Source organism: Miscanthus floridulus, chromosome 18, assembly GCF_019320115.1.
Source record: "Miscanthus floridulus cultivar M001 chromosome 18, ASM1932011v1, whole genome shotgun sequence".
Lineage (NCBI taxonomy): Eukaryota > Viridiplantae > Streptophyta > Magnoliopsida > Poales > Poaceae > Miscanthus > Miscanthus floridulus.
In genome coordinates this window covers 135,557,566-135,572,944 of record NC_089597.1, presented here as the reverse complement: position 1 = coordinate 135,572,944, position 15,379 = coordinate 135,557,566, and the positions used below count along the sequence as shown (strand labels likewise).

The following is a 15,379-nucleotide window of genomic DNA, read 5'->3' as shown; positions in this document are numbered from 1 at the left end:
CATTCCTTCACAAACATTCAAACTACACTGTGCTCGTGTGCCTCCGAACAACTGGAGTACATGTATTCACCCAAACGGCTATCTGCAATTACACATCAGGCGCACGCAATGCAAAGCAACAGCAACTCCCAACAGCAAGCGCAGAGCAACAATATAACACAAAAAAGATATCGAACACAATGATTACTTAATCTAACATTACCCAAACTGATATTATCACAATGTTAGCCGATGCCGACAATGGAAACAGAAACAGTAATCTAGGTACAAGCAGGCGATCTGCCAGTGTGGAGCAGCGGCAGACCCACCCACCGGTGGCGCCAACAAGGAGCGCTATCCGTTATAGCACAACAAAAGTAAAAACATCACGATGTGAAGTGAAACTGAATAATTCTAGTACATGGATATAGGCTCCTTATAGTTTTTCGCCACGGGGCCTTCTGTCGCAGCTCCATTGTTGGACAAAGCATGGTCCATTGTCTCATGCGAGGTCCATCACTCGTCATCATCTTCGTCCTGCAAGCAGAGGGACAGAATTTTTAAGCCTCCCTAACTCCAATGGGCAATGGATTTGGTTCCAAACAATGCCTTACATTCCATAACTGTAATGCAATCTACACAAATGCTATAGATATATGAAACTTTCTATCTGTTGTATGGGTTGAATCCAATCCAATACTACCTACATTCTAGATAAGCTTATGTAGCAACTTGGGCAACACATGAGCACGCTATATGCATTTTTCAGGTGACAGCACATGTAAGCAGATTAGAAGCGCTGAGGACGACATGAAAGAAATCAGCATACCTCCTCGCTACCCTCGTCGTCATCCTCATCATTGACCTCCGACTTGGACTTGTCGGACTCCTCTTCGTCTTCCTCCTCTTCCTCCTTGGCAGGAGCCTTCTTAGCAGCAGTGGTGCTCTGAACAAGCTAAGACATGATTCAGTAAGGATAATCTTTACTTATTAGAATAAATGACCAGCAGGAACAGTATTATATACACAAGTAACAAAGCAATTGAAGTATGCAAGTTTCTCTACCTCGCCCTTGTTGTAGGCAGCAATGGCCTTGTTATACTCGAGCTTGAGCTTATTGGCCTTGGCTACATAGGGAGCCTTGTCCTACAATCCACAAACACATGTACGTTACCAATCAGCACAAGCTTTTAGTCGAATCTAACCACTACAACAACTACATTTAAGTAAGGAGGTGTAATGTGTGGAGCAAGCTTCGCTTACCGATTCGCTGAGGGATTTCCACCTGTCGCCGGCAGCTTTTCCCACCTGAAAAGTTCCACCAGGAAAGAGGTGAAAAAACGAGAGAAAAAAAGGTTAAGTAAACAACGAATCGAGACGATTAAATAAATTAAATAAAGTGGTTAATCGCAGCAAAGTCATAGTAGATAATAGTACTATCGGTCGGTCATAAAGTAGTAGGTTGGTTGATGTGTCGGGGGTACTTACCGCAGCAACAGACTTGTTCTTAGGGTTCTTCTCCTTAAACTCCTTGCGGAATTCCTCCCTGTATACACATCCATCCAAAAACAGATCGAACCACAGTTCCAGAAACAACAACGAAAAAAATAAAGTGGGGGAATAAAAAAAGTCGCATCTCACATGAATACGAAAAAAGCGCTGGGAGCCCTCTTGGGCTTGTTGGGGTCCTTGCCGGCCTTCCCCTTCCTGCCCTTGACGGGCTTCTCCGCTCCCTTACTCTTCACCGCCAGCCTGCAGAAACCAATCGAGCCGCCGCCGACGATGACAGAGACAGCGAGGACAACCCAAAAAAGAAAGTCAAAAGCATGTTACGGCGGCGCATAATAATAATAACAACATAAATCGAATGCTTGGGACACCAAGGAACAGATCTACGCGACGAACAACGAAGAAGAAAACCGCGAGATTCGTTTCGTTATTCTTACTTGGCATCGGCCTTGGCGGCGCCCTTGGATCTGGCCCCCTTCATGGCGGATTCGAGCGGCGACACGGAGCGCAGCGGTCAGATCCGCGCGGGGCGGAGCGAATCCCGCTCGCGGCCGGCGAAGCGGGGACGAATCGAGGGCGAGTTGCGTCTGGCGGCCCGCGGGGATGGGAGGGACGGGAGGGGAAAGGGGGGAAAGGGAGGCGACGGACGCTGCAGGAAGGGGGAGGGCAGGCGCAGGGGGATAAGAAGGAAGGCGTGGCCCAAGGGCATAGATGCGATTCCGCCCGCGCAGCGAGGGCCCGCACCCGCCTCCCAATTTGAATTCCCGTACGCGCCGGGACCTTTCCTCACGCCAACGGCATACGTGGCCCTCACTGACAAGAGGGGCTAAGAGGTCCCGGGGCCCGGCTGCCATCCGATGCTCCGCTACGACGGCTAGGGCTGCGGCCGCCCGTACGAGTGGCAGAGAGGTGTTCTCGTAGTTTCGGGACACCCCGGGGTACTCCGCGCAAAAGCGGCGGCGGCAGGGGCTTGGGCGGGATTTTGGAAAATTTGGGCTCGCGGACGGCCGAACCGCAGGAGGGGAACGGGTGTGCATGTGCCGCGCGGATCACATGGCTGACGCGCGGGCCCCGCACGGCAGTGGCACGGCGGTAGATATTTTCCCGGCGCGGGCTCACCTGGGGAGGAGGGGGCACCACGTCACCGATCCGCGAGAACGTGCCTGGTTGGCTGGCGTGCGGGGGGGCGCCAGGGCGTGTTTGTGTGTGTGCTTCTTCGCTGTGCTTTCTGTGAGCGCAAACCATCCCTTGGGTTTCCGGTTTCCGCAGCCGACCGTTTGAAAATTTTCGGTTTCGCGAGAAGAGCATCCGCCGCCGGTGGGGAGCGGGCGGCGCGCGTCCCCGGTGAGCCGCTGCTAGGGCGAATTGAATTTCCCACCTCACCCGCCCCGTGCTGTGCGATCATCAGCTTATTCATTTGCCAGGTCCCAGATGGAACGACGCCAACTGATGTAGAGGAAGACATCATCGTTGTGAGGGTGAAACTGAGTATGATTCGGGTACATGGATGGAGAGGACCCTTGTAATTTCACCACGGACGCTGTTCTGACGAGGCATCATCTTCAGTAATTCGATCACACGTTATCGTCTTCGTCATGCAACAGAACGAAAGGAAGGCCCTATTCTGGCCTCCCTGCTTATTACATTGTGAATCTCAACTTTTATCTCTGATTTGTGGCCACCTATACTGAAAAATTAAGCAAGAGTGTTTACCTGTTGCATTGGCTGATAATATCTGCATTCTACAACCGCTGGTAAAAGCAACTAGTTTAACACAGGGTGCCTTTGGATTTTCACAGGAAAAAAAGAAGCGCAAGAAACAGGGGGGCAAATCATGCATTCTGAGGAGGTCAGATGACAGTGTATGTAATGCGGAGATTAAAAACTTACAGACGTTATCAAAGACAGATGTATTCTTCCTCGGTCCTCACAAGAAGCGCAAACAACTTGCATTCTGTAGGCGTGGGCAATTGCATTGTGTGATTAGCTTAATTGGAGAGTGCTATGGTATTGATCACTCTTTACCTACAAAGGTGTTTTAAGCCACATGCAGAAAAAAGGAGAAGAAGAGAGAACCGCTCTAGTTTTGCATGAGAAGAGCAATGGCCAATTTGGAACAAAGTTGTTTCGATGGTCATGGTATAGTTAGTCCTTTATGTACAGAAAGGGCAATGTTTTTAGCATAGAAGATACTCTCATTTCTTGTGTGAACAAAAGGTTTGCTAAAGAGTGGTGTTCTTAGGAAAAAACAAGCATCTTTCAAAAGTCAACACAAATCCAAAGAGCCCAAAGCGGCCCATGGGTCGAAGATGTCCCATTTTTCCATGGTCATGGTATAGTGACTACAGTCGTCCTTACATGCAGAAAGGGGCAATAACATTAGTAAGACATGCCAAAGAAAAAGAAGATAGTCCAATCATTGTGAAAAAGGAACGATCTCCAACATGTGCTCAGGGTTTGGATATGTAAATTTTTTACAAAGGAAAACCAAGTTATTGGTGACTCTACCCTGCTCTTGAAAACTAAGGCCCTTTTGGAACACAAAAACTGTATAGGATCTCCAGGGATTAATTCGGTTTTAAAGGGAAAATGTGGAATTAGGGTAAATTTCATGTGTTCCAAACATACCTAAATTCTGTAAAATGTTATGTTGTGTCCATGCAAATAGCTATAGCAACATGCAATAACCTTACTGCACACTTTTTGCAAAAAAAAAAAAAAAAAAAAAAAAAACTGTACAAACTAAACCGTGTATATTTGAATCCATTGTTATTCTATTGCTAGTGTTGTGGGTTACATAAACTGGAGGTCCTTTTTGATTCGAGCAACAGGAAGACAAATGTGCCCCACAAGGCCACAAGGCCAAGAGTGGTTTTATATAATTGCTAAAAGGAGGGTTGCCAACTGCTTCACTTCAAAGAGCCTCAACTCAATTATTGTCAGTGTGTTGGAACGGATTAGAAAAGCCCTAAGGCATGTATAATGGTACAAGTAGCAAATTATAGACCAATGATGAATAATATATAATTGCCTGTACAATCATAATGAAGTAGCAAACCATCTTCTTTACAGCGAATAAAACATAGTTGGATTATAATCTTTTATCCACGTCTTAGAAAATCTCACACTGCTCCCCCATGTCCTTGCAGAACTGGAACCCATTTGCAGGGAGGGATTGATTTGGCCCAAGATTTCACCGGAAAACATCCATTTTGGGCTCGGTTTTGAGGTTGGAACACCCGGAACAAATTCCACTGTCAGATTGGAACCGAAGGCCAAAGCCCATTACAAGCGCGCGCAACACCCCAGCGGCCCAGACCAACCCACCCAAGACAAAGAGCTGAGGCCCAGTAGCCCACGTCCTCCACCGTTCCGACTACTTCCTCGCTCACCTTGGAGCGGCGGCGCGCACCTTGGAGCGTCCATGTCCCGGTGAGCCGCCCCTGCCCGACAGCCCCTCCCGCGCCTAGCCGCCGCTGCAGCAGACCGCGCAGGCTCCGCGCCTCACGGCCTTGCCCCGCTCCAGACTGGCGGCCCCTGCGACCCTGCCCAACGGCGCCGTTCCTCCAGGGCAACCCCTGCGGCAGCGGCAGCAGGTGCAGCAAGCAGCTACACGTCCGGCCGCTTGCTTGTGCACAAGGTGAGCCGGCTCTGCTCTACTTTCTCTCTCTCTCACTCTCTCTCCTGTTTCCCCTTTCGTCCATGTCGTAGATGCCATGCCCGTAGATTTGTGGATTACGGATTTCCATCAAATCTCATGTCGTGTGCCATCAGCTCATGGATTTGCCAGGTCCCAGATGGAAGAAGGGCAAGGACGGCAAGGACTTTGCAGCACTCGCAGCAGCCAATCCCATGTCGACCATAGTCGCCGAGCTCCAGGCTAAACTGAGGGACTCACAAGCCGTGGCGACTCTAGCCGCGCGCACCAGGGACGCGATTCTCGAGGTCGGCAAAGACCAAGCCAAGCTTCTGAACTGCGCCTCCTTTGGCGCCTTGGAAAGCGCAGGCACAGAAAAGCAGTGGTTCCAGCTGGGCCCCGAGGAGGTGTTCTTCCTTTGCCATGCCCTGAAGTGCGTCGCGGTTGAGTCGGAGAACCGCGCGCGGGTGGGTGCGCCGGAGCTGTGGGATCTCTTGGCCTCCACCTCGGAGCAATTCCCGGAGATGTACAGGGCGTATGAACACCTTAGGCTGAAGAACTGGGTTGTGAAGTCGGGGTTGCAGTACGGGGCGCACTTTGTAGCTTACCGTCATCATCCGGCACTTGTGCACTCGGAGTTTGCGGTGATTGTGGTTCCAGAAGGGAAAGCATTCGGCACTAGGTGTGACCGCATGCAGGTCTGGTCTAAATTACTCTGTGTGCTCCGGGCCTCTGGAAGTGTGGCCAAGACGTTACTTGTTCTGACCATCAGCACCGAGAGCTCTGAGCTGGGATCCATGGATTGTTTGGAACAGATGATTGTTCATGAGAGGACGATCACGAGATGGATACCACGGCAGTGCCGTGAGCAACAAGGCAAACCACGCAGAGAAGAAACCAACAGGAATGAGCAAAGACAAAAATCCTGCAGAGAAGTATCCAGCAACGAAGAACAAGAGCATACATGTGGGGGTGTAGTGTTTAGCTATTGGGGTGTAGTGCTAAGCTTTACAGTTCTTTCTAGCTTACTTGTCTACAAGCTGAAATTTTGACTGAAGAGCTTCATATTTATGTATACTCATGTTGATGAACGTGAATAAAGCAATTCTATGATGGTAATTTGTTGTTTCTCATTGAGGTTTCTACATAACATCATCACAGACCCCACTTGACTGCAGACTGCACAAGAACATTTGTATCGTTGTTTCTTGTTAATCCTTTTTAGGCTATCACTTTTCAAGACTGCTTTGGACCGGCAATTATGTAGTCTGGAGGACTAGAGAACTTACTATCTGCATGACCGACACCACTGGAGGTATGGAGCATATTGACCAAATGAGGTACACCAGATGCATTTCTTTATGCATATGCGCATTGTTTTTTGTGATGTGTTGATGCATTCTATAATTTCAGTAGCTTAAACGTATCATAATCTTATGGTAAATTTATGTTAGTGAATTAACCTTTAATACAACAGAACTCAACATACAATAGCTTGCTAAGATTTCTGGAGTAAACATGTCCAAGAAGGCAAGAAAAACTGATCTTACACGAAGTCTGTAAATTTATATATTTGGTGCAGTGTGAGAGCTGTCTCACTGAGTCACCAGGTCACGGGTTCGAAGCAGCCTCTCCGCAGATTTTGCGGGGGGAAGGCTTGCCTCGATTTTCCCTTCTCCAAATCCCACTCATGTGGGAGCTGGGTCTACCCCCCCCCCCCCCCCCCCCCCCCCCCCCCCCCCCCCCTATATTTAAACTTAAACACTTCTGCTTGACATTTTATCGTCAAGTGACAAATCTGCTCGCAGTAAATAATGTAATTGGCATCATGATGGGATCTTAGATAGTCGTGAAGGTGACTAGGGATTAGGGAAAGAATAAAATTCACAATTGTGTCTGCTTCATATCTCTATTTATTTGAGGTTGCCAGCTTTTCCTGTGCAATGCCTACTACTCTATCTGGTAATTCACTGTGTGGTCCTTCCATATACCACTCTCCAGGTACTTCTCGTACAAGCTAGCTTCACCATCATAGTTCACTGATAAAACGGCTGTGCTCCGTGTCCCGTAGAGCCCCTTCACCAAAACAGAATTCATAAGTTCATTTCTGTAGTATTAGCCTATGCTTATGTACACAGATATTTATAAGTGGCCAGATGATATAGTTTTTCAACTAGCTGAACCCTGAATCAAGAGATTTTTTTCTCACTTGGTCAGTTTGCACCTCAATGAAGATGGAGCTCAGACCATGCTCCCAGTTGGGATCACAACCAGTGTTTGGCAGTCTATCTTTGTCAGCCTTTGTGGTGTCAGTCATTAGCCTCTCAACTATATCCTTCACTTCAATCTCATCGTCACCATGCTCCCTAAGAAGCTCCCTGAAGTTTTTACCGAGGCGAATTGCCTACAAGTGCATAAACAACAATTAAAAAAAAATCCCTTTGGGTACCTTCACACTGTCTTCATGAATAACGGTCTTGGTAGGGATGAATGGTCCCTGAGAGACAGAGTAGGTTGCAATAATGCATTGTCATCTTATCTTACTTCTTGCACATGCTGTGCTATAAATTGAGTTAAATGCAATGTTGCTTATTACTAGGGAAGTACTTTAGATGGTTCACCTGTAGCTTTCTCATGCTTTTCCCAGCTCAATGTTTTCTCTGTGATCCATAATTTAGTGCAGCTAAAAATGAAATAATTAACATGACACCTCATTGGCGTTCTGCATTTCTAGTTTTGTACCTATCAATATATGGTTACCCACTATACCAAATAAAATCGTCCTGTTCATTTTTATTTGCAAGGCATTTTGAGATTTTTAGCTATCTACAAATCTTGTTGAACATGAAAGTGCTCTGCTTACCTTCTGCCAAGGGCTATCTAGCCTTGCATTGGACAACACATGGAGTCCTGGTGAGACGAGTTGAATTGTTGCAGGCTGCCCCTTGGGCCGGTTTGACACATAGACCATGATATTTGTTGTTAGATCAGCTAGTATGAGGTTGAACCCATTGTATTCATGAGCTTCTTCTGCCACTTCAGTTGCAACTTCGAGTGGGCTCTTGTTGCTCTGCACGGTACAGACTGGATTATGCTTTCTATTCAGGAACAATGTTACATCGAAGATAATTTCATGTTGATTAGGAGTGGTTGATTAATTGTAGGTTCTTACAATGCTTGCTATAGTTATTAGTTGTTATAGGATGAACCACTAAATTGTTTTCAATGGTAATTTTTTTTTTGGTTTATAATGGGAATGCGGTGAGAATATATGTTCCTTTGTGCGCCGTCTAGTGTCTACACCAATCACTGTCAAAACGAAGGAATTGTCAGCAATGTTTTCAAGTCGTCCAGTCGAACCTAGTCGCCATGGGACCGACTAGGACGATTAATCACGATTAATCGCGATTAATCGGACGACTTGTACAAGTCGACGGTACCCCTAATCAGTCAGCAGGGACCGATTAGGACGATTAATCGTGATTAATCGCGATTAATCGGACGACTTGAAAACATTGATTGTCAGAGTGACCGAATCAGCTGCTAAGGAATGATAGCGACAACAAAAGTATGATGGAAAACACCAACTTGGGTTGTACAAGAAATGAATCTATCATTCTCGGTATTACCTCAGCTTTCGGGTAAAGACTCAACGAACTTGAATGATCTAGTGGAAGATTTTGATTTGTTTTGCTATATATACCTGCAGGAACCTGAGAGGCAGATCTCCCCTAGTCCGTGCACCGGGCATGGCATCTGGTTCAAGCACATTCGTCAGGAAGGCAAGCCTGCCATCCTTGGTGCAACCCATCCATGTTCCTCCACCAAGCACATCCCTGCCTCCAAGAATCTTCTTTGAGCCTTCTCCCCACCATCCTACTGCTTTTGTAGGCCTGCATCAGTTCATCAAGAAAAAGATACGAAGTGATGAACACTGAACAGCTAGCATTGTTGTTTTGCAGTGGGTAACCTTTCTATAGCCTATAGATTTCTCTAGCAGCATTTTGCTTCTGAGAAAAGATATGAGTACCCAGTTTTCAAAATAGTACCTCATATGGCAGAGCTATTACTTGCAGATTGGGGTCCTACAAAGATCAATAAAACCAAGCAAGATCACGCACCTGCAGTGGAACTCATCTCTGTTGAGAATCAGGAGGAGTTGGTGCACAGGGTGAGCCTGCCAAATCCATGCAGCAATGCACATGGCTTCAGGTGGTTTCTACTCCTTGGTTGGTTGTAAGTAACTCGCTTGTTTTGCTACTATCTTAGCTGATGGTTTTGACTTGCGCACGCCTTTGTATTTATAGGGAGAAGGTTGGAAGGAGAGCAAAAGCACAAGGAGCCCACAGAGTCTTTGCATTATTGGCTGCAACCAGGTGCTCTGCAGTCTGTCATTCTTCTGCCAGAGTTCCATCATGTTCAGTTACCAGGTTATATTACTTCGCATGTGAGTTCCTGATTAGGGTCCCCTTCCCTTACCACCGACGTCCTGTATAGTCTATATAAAAGGGGCGTAGAGCTCCCGCTCTGTGCGGGGTCTGGGGAAGGGTGTCAGAGGCAAGCCTTACCCTCGCCTGTGCAATGCGAGGAGACCACGACTCGAACCCGGAACCTTCCGGTCACAGACAGTAAGACTCTACCGCTTGCACCAGGCCCGCCCTTTATAGTCTATATCTGGCAAAATATTTAGTACTCCATCTCAGGATAGCTTTAGTTTGGTCCATCATTTGGAACGGGCTCTCGTACTGTTGACACTGATTATGTGGATTAGTGCGTGCTTAGTGCTCAGGAATGCAAAAAACTTCTACCAGCAGGGAAAACAGGAGGCAGCACTCTGTTCTGACTGGAGTGGTGTTGGTTTTGCAGGCCCCGGGAAACTCAGCCATATCTGAACAAAACCAAGGCGTGCTGGATTGGGATAAACAAAAGCGGTAAGCAACGACCTGATCTTTCGAAGCAATATATGACCCCTGTTTCTGTGTGTATGACCAGAATTCAGAAGGGGACAGTACTGAATCCACCAATCTGTTTCTCGTGGGTAGTTGGCTCTTGGCTGTGGTGGTTCACACGTGTTGAGCTAAAAGAACAGCATGCCCTGGCCTGGACCCGAATTTTTTGTTTTTCACCTTTTTTTTTGAAAGTTTTTTACAAATACATCCCTGGTAGTATCTTTTTAAAAAATAGATCTGACCTCGACGCCGTGACAATTGGTGCCGAGCTTATACGTCTCGGCGCCAATTGCTTTGGCGCCGAGGTTCAGAGTTATTTTCTGCGTGTCATTGACGTGGCTGCTTGTGTGGCGCGGACGTGGCATGAACTCGGCGCCGTAGATCTTGGTGCCGAGCTCTATAAAAATTGATAAATTTTAATTTTTACCATGACAGCTCGAAACAGCACCAAGCAAAAAAAAAAAAAGAGCTCAAAACAGCACCAAAGCAATCGGCGTCGAAACAACACCAAGCAAAAAAAAAAGCGCCTGCTTTTAATACGCTGCGAAATTACCACACCGGGATACGGGCATCATCATATATATATACCACACATGGCATGCAACTACATATATAAAGTATAAACTACCGTATACTAGTAAGGTGAAGAAAGGCATCATCTATCAGATCAGCGAATTATATTTGTTTTCCGAAGACATTGTCAGAGAAATACATTATATATATATATATATATATATATATATATATATATATATATATATATATATATATATATATATATATATATATATATATATATATATATATATATATATATATACACACACACACACACAAAAGTACCTGCAAACTTATTAACAATACTGTCGTATGTATGTACTTCGCTACTTTGGAGTAAACTAGGAGCACGTACAACTGTACAAGCCGATAAGACCAGGCTTTGTTCGGATCGTAGAAAAAGTCTGTCGTACGCACCTGCTATACGGAAGTTTCCATGCATGTGTTCATATATATACTTTATTTTGTATTAGGAAATTCAGTAGGAAAGGAATCGTTGGGATGAGGAGAGAAAAAAAAAAGAACATGTGTATGAGCAATGTACCTGGCAACAGAAACAAAGCTTTTTGGCTCCTGGTTTCTGTGTGAGAAACAGAGATACCTCTTGCGGTCTTACCGCCGCGCGTCCCTGTTTCCAGAACCCGGTTTCACGTTGCTTCCTGCAACAACATCAGCGTAGCCTTTGGTTTTCTGCACGCCTTGGAAAATTTTCAGAGAGGAACAATGCAAACACAACACAACATCATATCTCAAGCCTTTTTCGTTTCTCATTAATTTCATTTCGTGTCGAAAGAAGAAAAGTAATGGCCAGGCCCAGAAATGCCTTGCATGCAAACGAGGAATTAATTTGCTAACGTATTTACTTTGGTAGTGTTCGTGTTCTTTTTCCCTTCCTTTTTGCTTGTAATAGTTGCATACAGCTAAGCCTGTTCGGCTGGTATACTTTTAGATTGTTTCAGCTCATTCTCTCTCACAGAACATTATTGAATTAGCCGAAATCAAACAAAATCAGCTGAAAGTGTACCAGCCGAACACGCCATGGGCAACAATGGCTTTGGGCAAAGCACGTGAGCTCGGAGCTCGAAGATACAACTACAGCACGTCCGAGCGACACAGTACAGAACTCGGCTCCTGCAGTACGGCGGGGCGACACAGTATAGAGCTCGGCTCATGGTAAAAATTAAAATTTATCAATTTTCATAGCTCGGCGCCAAGATCTACGGCGCCGAACTCATGTCACGTCCGCGCCACGCAAGCAGCCACGTCAACGACACGCAGAAAATGACCCTGGACCTCGGCGCCAAAGCAATTGGCGCCGAGACGTGTAAGCTCGGCGCCAATTGTTACGACGCCGAGATCAAGGTCTTTTTTTTGAAATGATATTGCCAGGGGTGTATTTATGAAAATCTTTCAAAAAAAAAACAAAGGCTGAAAAAAAAAATTCGGGTCCTGGACCGCGGTTTTCAGGCACTCGTCATCTACTTCATCTGTTTCCAAGTACGATGTCCTTTCTTGTTGCAATACATATATGATATTTTCCGCTCATGTTTATCCTGTCTTGTGATGGATGTGCTACCAATTTATAAATATCAGTGTCGTGTGAGGATTCTTCTCTTAGCCGCAAGTTTTTCTGTTGATAATATATACTGTTTATATAGAATAGAATTAAATAACTTGTTGGTGCCGTCATGGTACCGACACACATATATCAGGTCATACACTGTTTAAAAAGGTTGCAATGCATTCGTGCCTCTTAGAGTTTCCATGGATTGGATGCTATACCAACTAAAGCTCTTCAAGATTATTTGTTACCATTATGATTTAAAAATAAACTTGATGGCCAACAGCAAAGTATATAGATATATCATGTGAACCTTTGCAGAAAGTCAGGATATTTTCAAGGGGGGCACTGGTCCTGCATTTGGTATTGGGTAAGTTGTTGACTCCCATCTCACTTATTTGGTTTAGATGGAGAATAGTCATCTGGCACTTGGTGGTTAGATATCTAGTGTAAACTCTCATACAATGGTTGTCCATCATTTTTCTTTTTCAGTATGTAAGAAGTAGCTGGACCATCTTCTAGAGATTTTTCATCAATTATTACAATTCTAATAAGTTACTTGTTACAACTAACTTTTCTGGGGAAAAAATGTGTCAGAAACTAGCAGCAACTTAGTTTGGTGGTTTTCTAGTTTTGAGAATGAAGCTTGTCGTTGTAAAAAAGAATAAGGATGGAAGTAGCTAAACAAGTTTTGTAGTTTTGAGAATGAAGCTTGTCATTGTAAAAAAAAAAAAAAGAAGAAGGAAAGGATGGAAGTAGCTAAACATTTATTGTGGGTCAGCAAAATTAGAAGGACAATAATACACAAGTGCTCATAGGTTGGGGGTCACTACAACCTACCATGTCGGCACCCAATTACACCATGCCCAGGGATGCACGCCACGACTTTGCCTCGCCAACCAGCCATGTACCTTTGGAGTGATTGCTGCGGATTTCGACGAATGAAATGGAAGGAAAGTGCCGCAAACCAATTCCTGCCTCTGCTGCTTTAGAAGCCACAAAAAAAAAAAAAAGTGGGTGACGGAGAGGCTTGCATCCGGAAGCACTCAACAGCAGTATAGTGTTATCCATGTACTTGAAATCGTGGCGTCTGGAAAGGGACATTTGGGCCTTGTCTCTCGGAGAGTACAGTGCACTGTGATAGTACATGCCGAGTCACTATGGAGTATATATAGTACTTAGGATAACTATACAAGTTGGATTTAATTTGGGTCTAGAAGTTGATTTAATTTAGGACAAGGGAGCATATACTACTCTCTAACTCTCACATATGTATATGTACCAGAGTTTTCTTCTTCCCTTGTGGTGAGCCAACTCAATAAATACTTTCCCCTTTTTGAGACCATTATCGTATCTGTATTCTAATTGTATATACATGTGTACGCTAATACTCTGGTGAGGACGTCCATATGGGCGTGTCCATCCGAACGCCCAGTTCCCGGGCCTGCGTAGCGACCAGGCCCAACAGCCAACGAGCCTGCTCCATCTACGCTCTCTCTCCTCTATCTCTACACTACGACAGCTAAGAAATTCTCAACTCTCGACTCGCTTCGCTCGTCGTGGCTCACTGCACCATCCGCCCGCCCCAAGCCGCTTCGCCGTCGCGCGGCGCCCCATCCCGCGTCGCGCCACGCCATGCCCCGTCCCTGCCCTTGCGCACCGTGCCCCATCCCCCACCGTTGTGCGCCGTGTTCCGTCCCCCGCCGCGTCGAGTTGCTTCCAGCGCCACCGTTCCCCTGGCCGATGGAGGAGCTGCGTGCGACGCCGTCCCACTGGTGAGTTGCCCACGTCGCTGTTGCTCCAGCAAGCTCCATGCACCGCCGGCGACCTCCGTGCCGGCATCGAGCTCCGCAACGACGAGCCTCCATTCCTCGAAGCTGTAAAGTGACACTACGCTGAAAACACATGTTGCAAAGAGTATGATTCTAGTGTTTCATCTGGATGATGCAAAAGTAGATCGAAATGTTGCACATGTTGCAATAGCTATACACGTATGTTGCAAGTGTATATTCTAAATATTTCATCTGTTTTTTTCAGATGTACGTTGCAAGTGTGTTTATTTGGATGTTGCATATGCTGTACACATATGTTGCAAGTGTTTTATCTAGATGTTGCATATGTTTTGCAATGGTTTTTCATGTGCTTTCAGGTGTTTTTGTAAGTGTTTCAGACGTATGTTTTAAGTGTTTCAGACGCATGTTTCAAGTGTTTAATCTGTCTACAGACGTATGCTGCAAATGTTTTATCTGGATATTTTAAAAGTAGATCGGGTGTTGCACATGTTAAAATGGCGCCAGTGGCTGATGGATAGCGGCCGGCCACAGGGCTTTGGCTCCTACCTCGTGCGACGCACCTCGCCCTTTTCCTCCCCTCCCTTCCCTTCCCTCCATCTCGCCTCGGCGTTGGCGTTATGGTGAGGGTGGGGGTCGTCGAGGGTGTTGCGTTTAGACGCAGACGCTAGCGTGGGATGGGATGCGGGAGCAGGGTCCGGACGAGTTGTGCGGCCGGACGTCCGCGCGCTAATATATTTATATGTGTGTGCTATAATAGGCCTCTTTGCAACAATCCTATTCGCCCCATGACTTTGGCAAGAAAAATGGGCCGTGTTTACATGGGCTTTATTCTTAAGTTGGGTCGGTCAGGCTTTCATCTATCAGCCTCTTTCCTTAAGTAGCAGGCCCTGTGAAGTTGGATAGAAAGGTACATCTGGGGGCCTTTGGAGTTGCAGAATGTAACTTTGCTTGACTAGAACTCTCTAGTTTTTTTTCTCTCTTATATATAAGACGAGGACAAGGTATCATCACATACACGTTAGCATGTATGCTGATGCCAACATCACATTCACATGATGCTCTCATTCCACCTGCCAATCACATGGAAGCATACTGTATGATTATTAGAATACAAACAGAGAATTGAAGGTAAGCAACGACTCAGCTAGCTTTTTGTACAATTTCTTGCCGGTGCCAGTCCGCTGCAACAAGAAAGGCATAAACAATCACATGGAAGTTACACCTCCTCCTACCCATCTCTGTACACCTTTGTTAAATCACGTAAAAAATGATTAACGAACCGTATGTCTGTTGAAAGAATCAAAATGAATTCTCCCTAATCTGTTTTTAAGTATACCTGTACATCTCCGTGTCCGATGGATAATATATACCAGGAATAAATAAATAAAAAAGA

The 15,379-nt window shown here is 45.8% G+C and overlaps 3 protein-coding genes and 1 long non-coding RNA gene across 6 annotated transcripts; 2 read left to right on the top strand and 2 right to left on the bottom strand.

Annotated features, from left to right (window-relative positions):
• Positions 1-183: 183 nt before the first annotated feature.
• On the bottom strand, positions 184-2,156 carry LOC136520792 (DNA-binding protein MNB1B-like). 2 transcript variants are annotated; one of them, XM_066514441.1, is made up of 7 exons: positions 1,926-2,156; positions 1,621-1,731; positions 1,468-1,525; positions 1,243-1,287; positions 1,045-1,125; positions 809-934; positions 184-516 (listed from the first exon to the last, which is right to left on the bottom strand). In XM_066514441.1, exons 1-7 carry the CDS (start codon positions 1,967-1,969, stop codon positions 496-498), a joined length of 486 nt encoding a protein of 161 aa, XP_066370538.1. In that variant the 5' UTR covers positions 1,970-2,156; the 3' UTR covers positions 184-495. The 2 variants fall into 2 exon arrangements, with proteins under 2 accessions (XP_066370538.1, XP_066370539.1); XM_066514442.1 differs by having other exon boundaries at positions 809-925.
• Positions 2,157-4,468: 2,312 nt separating this feature from the next.
• LOC136520789 (probable tRNA-splicing endonuclease subunit Sen2) lies at positions 4,469-6,231 on the top strand. The gene is made up of 2 exons (XM_066514438.1): positions 4,469-5,128; positions 5,263-6,231. The coding sequence occupies exon 2, from the start codon at positions 5,266-5,268 to the stop codon at positions 6,175-6,177; it is 912 nt and encodes a 303-aa protein (XP_066370535.1). The 5' UTR covers positions 4,469-5,128; positions 5,263-5,265; the 3' UTR covers positions 6,178-6,231.
• Positions 6,232-6,898: 667 nt separating this feature from the next.
• On the bottom strand, positions 6,899-9,407 carry LOC136520790 (uncharacterized). The gene is made up of 5 exons (XM_066514439.1): positions 9,247-9,407; positions 8,829-9,018; positions 7,989-8,195; positions 7,335-7,529; positions 6,899-7,201 (listed from the first exon to the last, which is right to left on the bottom strand). The coding sequence occupies exons 1-5, from the start codon at positions 9,327-9,329 to the stop codon at positions 7,076-7,078; spliced, it is 801 nt and encodes a 266-aa protein (XP_066370536.1). The 5' UTR covers positions 9,330-9,407; the 3' UTR covers positions 6,899-7,075.
• On the top strand, positions 8,876-10,293 carry LOC136520793 (uncharacterized). Of its 2 annotated transcripts, none has more exons than XR_010775378.1 (4): positions 8,876-9,090; positions 9,202-9,337; positions 9,433-9,555; positions 9,992-10,293. It is a non-coding gene; the product is annotated as an uncharacterized lncRNA (long non-coding RNA). The 2 variants fall into 2 exon arrangements; XR_010775377.1 differs by having other exon boundaries at positions 9,433-9,572.
• The last annotated feature ends 5,086 nt before the right edge of the window (positions 10,294-15,379 follow it).

What these genes read in the sequence shown, in the direction of transcription:
- LOC136520792 (XM_066514441.1), bottom strand. Translation starts at nt 1,969, where the DNA reads ATGAAGGGGGCCAGATCCAAGGGCGCCGCCAAGGCCGATGCCAA. An exon ending in AGCGCTTTTTTCGTATTCAT is followed by an intron (nt 1,526 to 1,620) that starts GTGAGATGCGAC and finishes ATGTGTATACAG; the next exon opens with GGAGGAATTCCGCAAGGAGT. An exon ending in AGAACAAGTCTGTTGCTGCG is followed by an intron (nt 1,288 to 1,467) that starts GTAAGTACCCCC and finishes GGAACTTTTCAG; the next exon opens with GTGGGAAAAGCTGCCGGCGA.
- LOC136520789 (XM_066514438.1), top strand. Translation starts at nt 5,266, where the DNA reads ATGGATTTGCCAGGTCCCAGATGGAAGAAGGGCAAGGACGGCAAGGAC.
- LOC136520790 (XM_066514439.1), bottom strand. Translation starts at nt 9,329, where the DNA reads ATGTGCATTGCTGCATGGATTTGGCAGGCTCACCCTGTGCACCAACTC. An exon ending in TGCCTCTCAGGTTCCTGCAG is followed by an intron (nt 8,196 to 8,828) that starts GTATATATAGCA and finishes TGTACCGTGCAG; the next exon opens with AGCAACAAGAGCCCACTCGA. An exon ending in TTGAGGTGCAAACTGACCAA is followed by an intron (nt 7,202 to 7,334) that starts GTGAGAAAAAAA and finishes GTTTTGGTGAAG; the next exon opens with GGGCTCTACGGGACACGGAG.